Source organism: Vidua chalybeata, chromosome 11 (genome assembly GCF_026979565.1).
Source record: "Vidua chalybeata isolate OUT-0048 chromosome 11, bVidCha1 merged haplotype, whole genome shotgun sequence".
NCBI lineage: Eukaryota > Metazoa > Chordata > Aves > Passeriformes > Viduidae > Vidua > Vidua chalybeata.
Genome location: NC_071540.1, coordinates 20249278 through 20262574, shown reverse-complemented (window position 1 = coordinate 20262574; position 13297 = coordinate 20249278). Strand labels below are relative to the sequence as shown.

Here is a 13297-nt window from a genome sequence, read left to right as displayed (position 1 = left end):
CACCAGCTTTAGCTTGGGGGGCTGTTTGCCCTGGAAGCCAGCATTGAGATTGCTTCCCTGGTGCAGTTGGGATGTAGGATTGGAAGCCAGTTGCAGGTAAATTATGTCTTACCTTTGGAAGGTGGGTAATTCCAGTGGAGAGGAGGAGGTTTGCGTGCCCGTCCTGTGTTCCTGTCGTTCAGCTGTCCCAGCACTGGTGTTTCAATTTCTGCTTCCAGGCTGTCCCTGCTAGAGCCTTCTCCTCCAGTGCCACCATTGTGGGACACTCTGAAGGTTTTAATTAGTGCAAATTAGAGTTTTCAATCTTTTGGGGAGCCTTCACCTACACTGTGTGCAGTCATAACCCTGTTCCAAAGTTCTCGTGATACACCCAGGATGTTATTTTGAGGAACACCCCTTGCAGGTTGGAGCTGGAGGAGTTTCCTTCCAAAAAGATCTCACAAGCTGGCATTCCAAGCTGTTGGCTGCCAACTTGCAAAGGCTGGGTGAGGCCAAAGGGCATCAGGGCTGTTTGCAGGGGTTGGTGTGTGCAGGAGACCAGTGATGTTCCCTCCCCAGAACCCTTGGCAGTCCTCACCACGCTGTTCTTCTCTCTCTGCAGAGACCTCAGAAGAGGAGGACGCCCCTTCCTTCGCTCCCTCCAGCTCCGTTGATGGCAATAACACAGACTCAGAGTTTGAGAAGGGTTTGAAGCACAAGCCCAAGGCCCAGGAGCCCCCCAAAACCATCACCCCGGTGAAGGATGAGTATGAATTTGATGAGGACGATGAGCAGGACCGGGTCCCACCGGTCGATGACAAACATTTGCTGAAAAAGGATTACAGGAAAGAGACTAAAGCAAACAGTTTCATTTCCATACCCAAAATGGAAGTGAAAACTTATACTAAAAATAACACAATTACACCAAAGAAAGCTGCCCACCGCATCCTGTCGGACAGCTCGGACGAGGAGGAGACCAGCGTGGCCGTGGGCGCGGGGGAGAAGCTGCGCCTCTCCACCCACTCCATATTGCCCAGCAGCAAAATTCGGGAGCCCGCCAGCGCCAAGGCACCCAAGGAGAAAAGCAAAGTAAAAAAGAAGCGGAAGAAGGAGTCAAAAAGCAAAGAGGTTCGGTTTGGCAAAAAAAATGACAAGTTTTGTTCCTCTGAATCAGAGAGTGAAAACGTGGAGAGTGAGGAGGATGATAGAGACTCTCTACAGAGCTCTAGCTGTGTAAAGGACTCAAGGCTAGTGCTAAAGGAATCCTCCTTGTTTAACTCTCTGTCTGCCTCATCGACCTCTTCACATGGGAGTTTAGCATCCCAGAAACATAATCCCAGTCTTACAGAACAGCACTCCAAGCACTGGAGGACGGACAATTGGAAAACCATATCCTCTCCAGCTTGGTCAGACGTCAGTTCCCTATCGGACTCCACCAGGACGAGGCTGACGAGCGAGTCAGACTACTCGTCCGAGGACTCGAGCTTAGAGTCACTAAAGCCAGTCAGGAAGAAACCAGAGCACAAAAAGAAAAACACCCCCCACAACACTGTTTCTGAGAAAAAGAATTCATTCCATAGCAATGTGGATGGAGCAATTCCAAAGCTGGACAAGGAGGGGAAGGTTGTTAAAAAGCATAAAACAAAACACAAACATAAAAACAAGGAGAAAGGACAGTGTCCCATCAGCCAAGACATTAAAATAATCAAAACATTTTCTTTTGAGTTTGAGGACTCTAAACAAAAGCCTGAGAAAGGCTTGATAGTAGAGACAGAAAATCCAGTCGAAAACAAGTTGAAAGTGTTAAAGCACGATCGGGAACATGGTAAGAAGGAGGAAAAGCTCCCCAAAGGTAAAGCAGAGGAGAAGGAGTGGTTGTTTAAAGATGAGACTGGAAAATCCTCAAAAGAGGAGAAATCATTAAGAAAAATCAAAGATGGCAGTAAAGACCTGAGCAAATCCTTCAGAGAAGGATTGAGTAAATCAGAAAAAGAAAAACCTGTCAAGGAGAAATCTCCCAAGGAGGAGAAGCCGAGAATACACAAGGAGGAGAGAAAGAAGAAGTCAAAGGACAAGCAGTCCAAATCTGAGAAGAAGAATGAGCTGAAGGAGGAGAAGGTTTCTAAACTAGAGAAAGAAAAATCCTTCAAGGAAGAGAAGGAAAAATGCAAAAAAGAAAAACTTTACAGGGACGAGTCCGGGTTTGATGAGTTTAATAACAAAACTCAATTTGCCGAAAGCGAGGACACAAAGTTCAGCCTTTCGGACGATCAGCAGGAGAGGTGGTTTTCAGACTTGTCCTCTGATTCATCCTTCGATTTCAAGGGTGAGGACAGCTGGGATTCTCCAATAACAGATTTCAGGGAGATTAAAAATGACACCGTGGCAAAGCTAATCATAGAACCTGTGAAAGAGGAAATTAAAGACAAGAAAAAGGAAAATAAAATGAAAGAGAAGAAGGAATACAACGAGAAGCGGAATGAAAAGGACACTTTCCTAAAGAAGAAGGAGAGGGATTATGTGGAGAAAAGCTCTGAGAAGAAAAAGGACCAAACAGACAGACACAAAGTTACTCCCAGTTATTTACCTGAAAAGGATAAGAAAAGGAAGGATTCTGTGGAGACTGGCAAGGAGAGGAAAGAAAAAGATACAGGTGAAACCAACAAAGACAGAAAAGATTCCTCTGACGGCTCTAAAGAGAGAAAAGATCCCAAGACGAAGCAGGAGGAACCCTATCGAGATGACTTCAAGGAGTACGGCTGTGAAACATTCTTCAAGGACAAGTCTGACCCTGAGTTCAGTGGCAAAACCCTGGAGAGTTGGGAGAGGCACCATTCTGGGAAGGAAAAGGAGAAGAAAGATGCTCCTGATAAAGAAAAAAAAGAAAAGGTGAAGCCAGAAAAATACAAGGAAAAATCCAAAGAAGGCGACAAGGAGAAAAACGAAAAAGCCGCTCCAGAGAAAATCCTGAAGGACAAAGAACTAGAGAAGAGTTTTAAAGAGAAGAAAGAAACCAAGGAGAAATACAAGGATCTTCACAGCAAAGACAAGGAGAGGAAGAGTTCCTTCGACCAGGTGAAGGAGAAGAAAGAGAAAAACTTCTCCACAGACAGAGACGATTTCTCCGAGAAGAAGGATGAGAAGAAAGGCAAGGAGAAGAGCTGGTACAGCATCGCTGACATCTTCACGGATGAGAGCGAGGACGAGAGGGACGATTACAGCCTGAGCGGGTTCAAGGTCGGCGACTCGGCCGGCAGCGAGATGCATCGCCTGGACAGCCTGCAGGACAAGGACGACGGCGCGGCGGCCGAGAAGGAGCTCTACCCCGACAAGCACCGCAAGTACTCGTCCGAGCGGCAGCACTCGGAGAAGCAGAAGGATAAGGAGTCCAAGGAGAAGAAAAAGGACAAAGGAACATCGGAAGGGGGAAAGGAGAAGAAGGAGAAGAGTTCCTTTGAGAAACACAAAGAGAAGAAAGATAAAGACTCCAGTGAGAAGTATAAGGACAGGAAGGAAAGAATGTCCATAGATTCCACTCAGGAGAAGAAAAACAAGCAAAAGCTCCCAGAAAAGGTTGAGAAGAAACACACCAGTGATGACAAGGTGAAAAGCAAGCATAAGGAGAAGCCGGACAAGGAGCATTCCAAAGAGAAGAAGTCTTCAAAAGGAGGGGAGTCGGAGAAAAGCCTGCTGGAGAAACTGGAGGAGGAGGCTCTGAATGACTACAGGGATGACTCCAATGACAAAATCAGCGAGATCTCCTCTGACAGCTTCACGGACAGAGGGCAAGAGCCAGGACTCACCAGCCTCTTTGAGTCTTCTAACCTCTCTCTCACTGATGCCGCTGAAGAAAAGTTTAAGGACTCTCTCCCTTTACCCTGCCTTCAGGACAAGCTCAAGGAGAAGGAGAGGCACCGACATTCCTCATCTTCCTCAAAGAAAAGTCACGAGAAGGAAAAAGCAAAAAAAGAGAAGACAGAGAAAAAGGAAAAATCAGAAGAATTCAAGGACTCCAGCAGCAGGAAGGATTCCACTCATTATGAAAAGGATTTCTCTGTGGATGGGGAGGCTTTTGGCTCTTCCTACAACATGAAGGCAGACGCTGATGAGGAGCCAGAGAAGAGCATTGATTACTTATTTTCTGAAAAGAAGGATAAAAATGATTCTGAAAGAGAGCTTTCAAAGAAGGCGGAGAAAGAAAAGACTTACAGTTCCAGCACCATCAGCACAGCTAAAGAGAAAAAGAAGCGGGATAAACACAAGGAAAAATGGAAGGAGGAAAAGGAAAAACACAGGGACAAACACACAGATGGTTTCTTTAAACATCACAAAGATGAGCCAAAGTCAACACTCAAAGATAAGGATGGGCCTCAAGTTACCACCTTTAAAGATAAATCCAAGGAGGACAACCTCAAATTCAGTGAAACCAAACTGAAGGAGAAGCTGAAGGAGAATCAAGACAAAGACAAATCAGAGTCCATAAAAATAAGCAATGGGAATGAAAAAATAACCCTTTCCAAAGACAGCGGCAAGAAGGATGCCAGGCCAAGGGAGAAACTTCTGGGAGATGGTGATTTGATGATGACCAGCTTTGAGAGGATGCTGAGCCAGAAAGACCTGGAGATCGAGGAACGCCACAAAAGGCACAAGGAGAGAATGAAACAAATGGAGAAAATGCGGCACAGGTCCGGAGACCCCAAGTTAAAGGACAAACTTAAAAGCTCGGAGGATGTGCGCAAGAGGAGCCTGGATCTGCCAACCAAGAAGCCACTAACACTGGACACGCAGCTCAAGGACAAGAAACTCAAAGAGTTGGGTCCCCTGACTCCTATTCTGTCACCGGAAAACAAGGCACAGCCTGCTGTGGGGACAGACTCCAAGGACTGGATCACGGGTCCTCAGCTGAAGGAGATCCTCCCAGCATCTCCCAGGCCAGATCAGAACCGGCCCACGGGCGTCCCGACCCCGGCATCCGTCGTGTCCTGCCCGAGCTACGAGGAGGTGATGCAGACGCCCAGGACTCCATCGTGCAGCAACGAGGACTACACGGACCTGATGTTTGAGTGCGCGGACTCTCAGCACTCGCTGCCCATCTCCACCATGTCCATGAACGCCTGCTCCCCTTCCTTCTTCGACAGATACACCAACGTTTCCAGCGGGCTCCCCGAGAACCCCAGTCAGACCCCGACTCGCACCATACCCTCCTCAAACCTCTACCGTTCCATCTCAGTGGATATCAGGAGGGCGCCCGAAGAGGAATTCAGCGTTGGAGATAAGTTTTTCAGACAGCAAAGTGTCCCGGCAACATCAAATTATGACTCTCCTGTGCAGCATTTAATGGAGGAGAAAGTTCCCCTTCCCTCTGTTCCTGCTGAGAAGTTCCAGTGTTTGTCTCCTGGGTATTACTCCCCGGATTATGGAGTTTCCTCACCCAAAGTGGAAGCTTTGCACTGCACGCCGGGAGCTGTCAGCGGGGTCGCCCAGTCTCCCGAAAGTGTCTTTTCTGGTTTACAAGCAAAATCCTCCCCTTCGCACAGGGATGAGTTGCTGGCTCCTTCAGTGGAAAGTGCTCTTCCCCCCGACATCGGCATGCCCTTGGATACCACAGAGGAGCAGCAAGCCACTGCCTCCATCATGCCACCAGAATCCACCTACCTACCACCCATCGAAGAAAACCATTTTAGTTCGGGAATGCCTGAACAAAACAACATAGACTGGGATAACCCTCCTTCCCGAAACCCGGACGCCGCCATTCCTCCCAGCCTCATGGGCAACCCCGCAGAGCACTCTGTCACCTGGTCCATGGGCTCGGAGCTTCTGATGAAATCTCCCCAGAGGTTCTCCGAGTCCCCTAAACCTCCACTCTGTTCCCTAGAGCCGATTCATCCCGCGCCAGTAGCCTTCATTCCCACAGAGACTTCCTACCCCGTTTCTCCCATCTCATACCCTCTGTCAGTGTCTGAACCGAGGCTGGAGGAAGTCAAGGAGGATGCTGAGGAAGCAGTTCCAGGAGAAATTGCAAATGCTGAAGAGCAGGCTCCGTACATGTCCCCTACTAGGTTAGACACCTTCTTCAACAACTGCAAGCCTCTTCCAGAAGAAGCACCGGAGATCCCTCCAGAGCCCCCGTGTGTGCCAGCAGAACCTCAGGCCGAAGTCGTTGCTGCACCAGAAAACAACTATTTGGAAAGCAGCAACGCAGCACCTGCGAACGCGGAGGAGGCGGTGACGTGGCCCGACCCCTTCACCAACACCGAGGATGAATTGGACCTTGGCCCCTTCTCGCTCCCAGAGCTGCCACTCCAGCCTAAGGACGTTGCAGAGACGGAGATGACCGAGGCAGAAGCGGTGGAGGAAAGCCCAGCAGCAGCTCCAGAACCGAGCACCGGGATCATCAAAGCCGCCGCGTCCGCGATAGCGTCCGGCGAGCCGGAGGAGCCGCCGGCCAGCCAGGCAGCGGCCACCCTGCCCACGGACACAGAGCCACCAGCAGAGGAGCAGAAACCAGAAGTGGCCACACAAGAAGCCGCCTCGGAAGCGCTGAACGCAGCTGAGGAGAAGGCAGCAGAGGACTCGGAAGCGCAGGTGTTCCAGCAGACCCCGTCCGAGCCCGCGCAGGCAGAGAGCAAAGAGGTGGAGGCCGTGCACGAGGAGCTGTCATCAGCTGCTGGGGTGGCAGAGGGCAGCTCCCAGCCCTGTCCTGTGCCCGTGGCCAGCTCCGAGGCCGGCGTTCCACAGGACGGTGCCGCGGCCCGTGGTGGGAGCCAGGCCCCGCCATCCCAGGCGGACGCGCCTCCCGGCAGTGCTCAAGCAGAAATTGTGGAACCAGTACAAAAACCGGTAGCAGAAGCTCCCAAACCACCCAAAATAGAAGAGATTCCTCAGCGGATTACCAGGAACCGGGCTCAGATGCTCGCCAACCAAAACAAGCAGAACGCCGCCGCATCCGAGAAGGAATTTCCTCCCGTCTCTGCGCCCGTCACGCGTGCCAAAGGCCGCATCACGGAGGAGGACGATTCCCAGGCTCAGCACCCGCGGAAGCGCCGCTTCCAGCGCTCCAACCAGCAGCTGCAGCAGCAGATCAACACGTCCACCCAGCAGACGAGGGAGATGATCCAGCAGACACTGGCAGCTATCGTCGATGCCATCAAACTGGACGACATCGAACCTTACCACAGCGACAGGTCCAACCCCTACTTCGAGTACCTCCAGATCAGGAAGAAGATTGAGGAGAAGCGGAAAATCCTGTGCTACATCACTCCCCAAGCTCCGCAGTGCTACGCCGAGTATGTCACCTACACAGGCTCCTACCTGTTGGATGGCAAACCCCTAAGCAAGCTCCATATTCCAGTGGTGAGTCACCTTCTCTCTTTAGCCTCAGGAATTGTCCCCCCCCTCACTGTTACAGACACATCTAAGTTGTCCCCATGCCCTGTCACCACCTTGCAATGCCAACGTGCCCCAACCTGCCTTTAGAATCTGACAGCAAACCTGAGCCTGGGTAAGTGCCTGGCTGTGTGGTAAATGCAGCCCTTGAGTTGCTGCATTTTTGCAGAGAAGACCTTGGGCTGTGCTGAGGGACCTGAGGGTTGGTCAGGCTTTAGAGCAAAGTTTGTAAGAATCCACTGGATTTGAGGCTGGAAGGTAAAACTGCTCTTACAGCAGTGTAGTACAGGATAATGATCCTGGAACATGGGAAAAAGATGGCTCTTAACTCCTGCCATCATTTTCTCAAGCTCTGCTCTTTGACTTGGCACTGGGATCAGCATTTCACTGCTGTGCTGCAGGAGCAGCCTCGCTAATACAAACACATCAATAAACTTGGTGCTGCAGGTGATAAATCTGGGCTCCAGGCTGGAGGAGAAGGGTCAGTGTGACCAGGCTCCATTCCTAGCTGCACACCCTGCCCTGCAGCACGAGGGCGGCTCGGGCTCTGGTTGTTCTTGCCAAGTCCTCACCCTCACCGAGTCTGAGCACTGGCAGGACCTTGTCCTTGGCAGAGCTTCTCCACAGGCACCCCACGGGATGTCCCTGCCCCCTCTGTGGCCAGCACACATTTTGGGGGGCAGGCAGCCCCCGGGCTGTGCCCCACAGAGGTGCTGCTCTCACCCCCTGCCTGTGCCCGCAGATCGCGCCGCCGCCGTCGCTCGCGGAGCCGCTCAAGGAGCTCTTCAAGCAGCAGGAGGCCGTGCGGGGCAAGCTGCGGCTGCAGCACAGCATAGAGCGGGTAAGGGGACACTCCAGCTGGGGAGCAGGCCCCGAATTTCCCCTGCTGGCGAGGCTGAGGCTGCCACGCTCACTGCTCTGCTCTTCCTCAGGAGAAGCTCATCGTCTCCTGCGAGCAGGAGATCCTGAGGGTGCACTGCCGGGCAGCGAGGACCATTGCCAACCAGGCCGTGCCCTTCAGTGCCTGCACCATGCTGCTGGACTCCGAGGTGTACAACATGCCTCTGGAAAATCAGGTCAGTGCCTGGCTCACTGGTGAGGAAGGGCCTCAGGGCCTCTGCAAGACCCTGAGGGCTTTTCTGGAGGGATGGAGGGAAGCATGGAGGCAGGAGTTACTAATGCTCTCCTTGCTCAGGTCTCCCACCATGGCACACAGGTGCAAGATGTCACCTCCCCCAGAGGACAGGGTTAGATGGGATATTGGGAAGGAATTGGTGCCCAGAGCAGCTGTGGCTGGCCCTGGATCCCTGGAAGTGTCCAAGATCTGGTTGGATGCGTTTTGAGCAACCTGGGATAGTGGAATGAGGCCTTTAAGGTCCCTTCCAATCCAGATTATTCTGTGACTTGGAACATCATTTGTCTAATTGTCTAATTGAATGTGGGATACAGGGGGTTCATGTCTGTTACAGAAGCAGAGATGGCTCAGCTTTATCAATGAGTCTTGGGTCCCTCCATCCTTCTTGGTCAGGATCATCTGCACACTGGAAAGGTTTCCTTTACACTCTGGGGTGTCTCTTCCTGTGGAAGGAAGGGAAGAGAAACATTCCACTGCTGCATTGCAGGAGGGATCCTGGGCAGGGACAGCATCCTGGGATTTATTAGCGAGCTGTGTATTGATCCAGGAGCTCTGATTTATCCGTCGGCATTTCCCAGCCAAGTGTCTGTGCTGCTGCTTTCCTGGCGTCCGTTGAAGGAGTCAGAGAGGTGCAGGAGCTGTGATGGGCTGACCTGGACAGATTCCCTGCAGAGCAAGGAGAAACAGGGAGTATGTGCACATGGGTGCATCCCCTCCTGAGGCTGAATCCCTGGAAAGGGCTGCAGGAGCAGCTGGCAGCAGTGATGTCCATCCTCCCTCCCTGCAGGCAACACGGTTCTGAGGAGTGTGCACCCCAGGAGGGGCTTGAATATGGCCTGTGACTGCTTAAAGTACAAAACTAATCCCTCCCTTTGCTGTCCTGTCCTTAGGGAGACGAAAACAAATCGGTCAGAGACCGCTTCAACGCGCGACAGTTCATTTCCTGGCTGCAGGACGTGGATGACAAGTACGACCGGATGAAGGTGAGAGCTGTGGGAGCCCCGTGCTCCAGGCAGGGGCATTCCAGGAGGGATCTGCCTGTGGCTGGAGCCTGGGAACTGCCTCAGTGGTTTCCAGCACAGAGTGGGTGTCCGGAGATTGTCAGGGCAGTGTTGCATGGGAGTGGATGCTCTGGAGTGCTGACAAGCCTTTCAAACCCCAACTCTGGGGTTTGCCTCGGCTCCTGCTGGAGCTGGGCTCAGCAGAGATTTCAAATCCAGGTGTCAGTGGCTGCATGTCCCCTGCCTCTGCCTGCCACTCAGCCCTCACATCCCGTTGTTGTTTCCCAATCCAGACATGCCTGCTCATGCGACAGCAACACGAAGCAGCTGCCCTGAACGCGGTGCAGAGGATGGAGTGGCAGCTGAAGGTGCAGGAGCTGGACCCCGCGGGGCACAAATCCCTCTGCGTGAACGAGGTGCCCTCGTTCTATGTGCCAATGGTCGACGTGAACGATGACTTTGTGCTCTTGCCGGCATGACAGTTCCAACCCAGGAGACATCTCTGAACACTGGCAAGGACGGGAGCGCTCCGAGGTCGGGCGGTCGAGCTCACATTCACCCTTAACCGCTTGCTGATGAATCCCTGGTCAGAGGAGGAGGAAGCAGCTATCGGCAGAAAACAAAACAATAAGAAAAATAATTGCACTTTCTTCACGACGTGTCCCTCGCTTCCGGACTGACGCGGCTCCGCGGGGCAGCGGGCCGGGCACAGCTCCTTCCCGCCGGCGCCCGCGGCGGGGAGGCTCCGGGCAGCGCGGGCAGCGGGCGCTCAGCGGCCCCGGGACTGGCCGAGGCGCGGAGGGACGAGGCCAAGGACACCGTGTGTGTGTGTTGCAGAAGCTGCTGAGCGGGGCCAGCAACCACGTGAACCATGTACTTGTGAACACCGTGATTTCCAGCTCTCTGTTTTCCACCGGGCGCGGATCTCCTCTCGGAGAAGCTGCAGTAGGAAACCATGGGGGGAGGGGAGGGGGGGGTGGTGTTTGAGTTTCTCGTTCCATCATGGGTATGTCTAAAAAAAAAAAAAAAAACAAAGAAACAAAAAAATACTACAAAAAAAAAAAAAAAATCACAAAAAAAAACCCCAATTAGAAACAAAAAGGACAGTGTCCAAGTTGGGCAGCGGCGGCTCCGGAGCGGGGACAGCTCCGGGATGTGCCGGTGGCCCCGCAGCAGCCGCTGGGGACGGGCAGAGGAGCCGCCGGGGCGGCACGGCCGGGGAGACGGCGACGCAGAGAAAGGACTTTGCCAACTGTGTTTTTAATGGAGTAAAATCCACGTGGTTTATATATTTTTTCCTTTAATCTTGGGCATTTCGTTTCTCTTTCTGAGAACATAACTTGAAAACACTACAGAGCCAATACTCATATAAAGAAAAATTGTATCCCATAAATGCTGTACAGTTTTTATATACATTAACAATGTACTTTTGCTGCCTTCTAGATAATTTATTTTGCAACACATTACTGCACAGTTGTAAATAACTTATGTACTGTAACATCACTTTCAGTTATGTGTAAAGAAATAAATAAATTAATTAAAATTATCTTTGTATTTATAGTTCACCCTGGGCAGCAGTTTCCCTGTCAAGGAAAAGGTTGCTCAGATCAGCTGCCCATGGCAGGGGATGGAACAAGATGAGCTTTAAGGTCCCTTCCAACCCAAACTATTCTATGATTTTAAACATCATTCTCTCTTCCATGCCTCTCTGTGTGCAGTGGGAGTGGGTTGTGAGAAGAGGGGTGGGTCGTGAGGAGAGGGGACCCCCCTGTGTTGGTGAATTCACTGCCCCCAGAGTGACTGAGCAGGAGATGCTGTTTTGGGGTTGCAGAGTCTGGACAGGGATGGGTGGATCCAGGCAAACTCAGTCCTCACTCAGCAGCTCAGGGATGCAGCTGGAGGCAGATGCCAGTGCCTTCCCAGGACCTCTGTGCCTGCCTTCCTCCTGCTGCCCAGCCTTTCCTGATGGCTGCAGCTGCCAACCCCAGGCAGGAGCGAGGGGTGGCCCCCATGGACCCCCCACTGCCAGCTCTGGGTTCTCCAACTTTCTCTGCTGGGGACCAGGGAGGACCCCTGGATTCATCCCCCAGCTCCCCCCTCGCTGCCATCAGCTTTGCAGCCACTTGAGGAATTTTCCACAGTCGGGGCAGGGGGATCCTGGAGGATTTCACTCCAACACATCACAGCAGCTTTGGAAGAGCCACGGGGGTCCCTCCGTCCCCTGCCCAGCCCTCAGCCCCTGCCTTGGCACTGCTGGCACCAGGACTGGGGCTCACACAGCCGCAGCAGTGCCATGTCCTAGCTGCACCCAGAGGGATTTTTCCCCCCGACCCTTTTCCTGAGCTGTGGGATGAGTGTGATGGGGCCCTGGAGCCAGTGCTGGGACCAGGGGCTGCTCCTGTGTCAGGGGCTTCAAGAAAGCAGCCACAGGTAACACTTGGTCTTGGATTAATTTCCATCCCTGTCTTTATTTTGTTGAACAGCCATAAATTTGTCTCTAGTCACAGAGAGGTCTTTCATGGGCATGTAGAGCTGGAAAGTCCCATAGGCTCATCTGACCACGGTGCTGGTGACCTTGGGAGTCTCCAGGCTCAGTTTTCCTCCTGGTGCTGTAACTCCCAGATATGTGTGGGGGTGTGGATCCCTCAGAGGGAGGCAAAAAAAAATGCAGATGGGATTTTTTTTTAGTGTGATTTTTCAATGTGAGTTTGCAGGTGTGATTTTTCAGTGATTTTCAATGTGATTTTGCAGATGGAGTTTTTCCACCATTGCAGGTCTGAAGCCGAGCACCCTGAGTGATGCTGCTGCCCCCAGAAATCACATTTGTGAGTAAATTTTAGAAGGAAGAGGGAAATAAAGCCTGTTTGCAGTTTGGCTGCTCTGTTGGCTCTTCCCACGGGCTCACGTGGTGCTGGGTGCCAACACGTTTCCTTCCTAAAGGAGGTGTCACAGATTCCACTGGCCCCCTCTGAGGTTTGGGGAGACCTGGGTGCCTTTGTGGGTGTTCACAGATGGGTCCTGGAACCCCCGGCTGCACCCCAGGACCCCCAACACCAGCTGGGCTGGGGGGTCCCCCAGTCCTGAGAGAGGGGTCTGGAGCACCATGGAGAGCTGGGGTGGGGGCGGTGAACCGGGGCTGGGGGACAAGCAGGGCTGGGGGAGGGCAAAGTAGGGCCGAGGTGGGGGGAATGGGGCTTGGAGAACCAAACTGGGGGGCCTGGGAGGGGGCAAACCACGCTGGGGGTGCAGCGGGCTGTGGGAACTGGGTCCAGTGTTGGGGGGAGCGAACCTGGACTGAGCGGGGTGAACGGGGCCGGGGATCGGGAGCGGGGCCGGGGATCGGGAGCGGGGCTGGGGTTTGTGAACGGGGCCGGGGATCGGGAGCGGGGCTGGGGTTTGTGAACCGGGCTGGCGAGACAAACCGGCCTTGAGGGCTGATCTAGACCAGAACTGAGCCTCGTGTTGTGGGGGAGCAAACCGGGGCTGAGGGTCCGAACGGGGGCTGGGGGTCAGATCCGGGACTGGGGAGGGGTCCGAACCGGGACTGGGGGGGGGTTGAACCGGGGCTGAGGGTCCGAACCGGGACTGAGGGGGTCTCAACGGGGGCTGGGGGTCTGAACCGGGGCTGAGGGTCCGAACCGGGACTGGGGAGGGGTCTGAACCCGGGCTGGGGGTCAGATCCGCAGGGAGCCGTCGGGGCGGTGCCGCGGGGCGGGTCCGGCCGGTGCCGCCCCACCTGCCGGCGCGGAGCCCGAGCGCTGTGGGGTGGCGGTCGCGGGTGGCGGTGGCCGCGGCG

General features: G+C 53.4%; 1 protein-coding gene across 6 annotated transcripts in view; it reads left to right on the top strand.

Annotated features, from left to right (window-relative positions):
* The window catches only part of ANKRD11 (ankyrin repeat domain containing 11), a 131444-nt gene extending 120397 nt beyond the window's left edge, over nucleotides 1-11047 (top strand). For all 6 annotated transcript variants that reach the window (XM_053952403.1, XM_053952405.1, XM_053952404.1 and 3 more), the window contains 5 exons: nucleotides 602-7332; nucleotides 8108-8206; nucleotides 8298-8441; nucleotides 9391-9483; nucleotides 9795-11047. In XM_053952403.1, the coding sequence (XP_053808378.1) occupies nucleotides 602-7332; nucleotides 8108-8206; nucleotides 8298-8441; nucleotides 9391-9483; nucleotides 9795-9980 (7253 nt within the window). In that variant the 3' untranslated portion in view covers nucleotides 9981-11047. The remainder of the gene's footprint in view (nucleotides 1-601; nucleotides 7333-8107; nucleotides 8207-8297; nucleotides 8442-9390; nucleotides 9484-9794) is intronic.
* Nucleotides 11048-13297: the final 2250 nt, after the last annotated feature.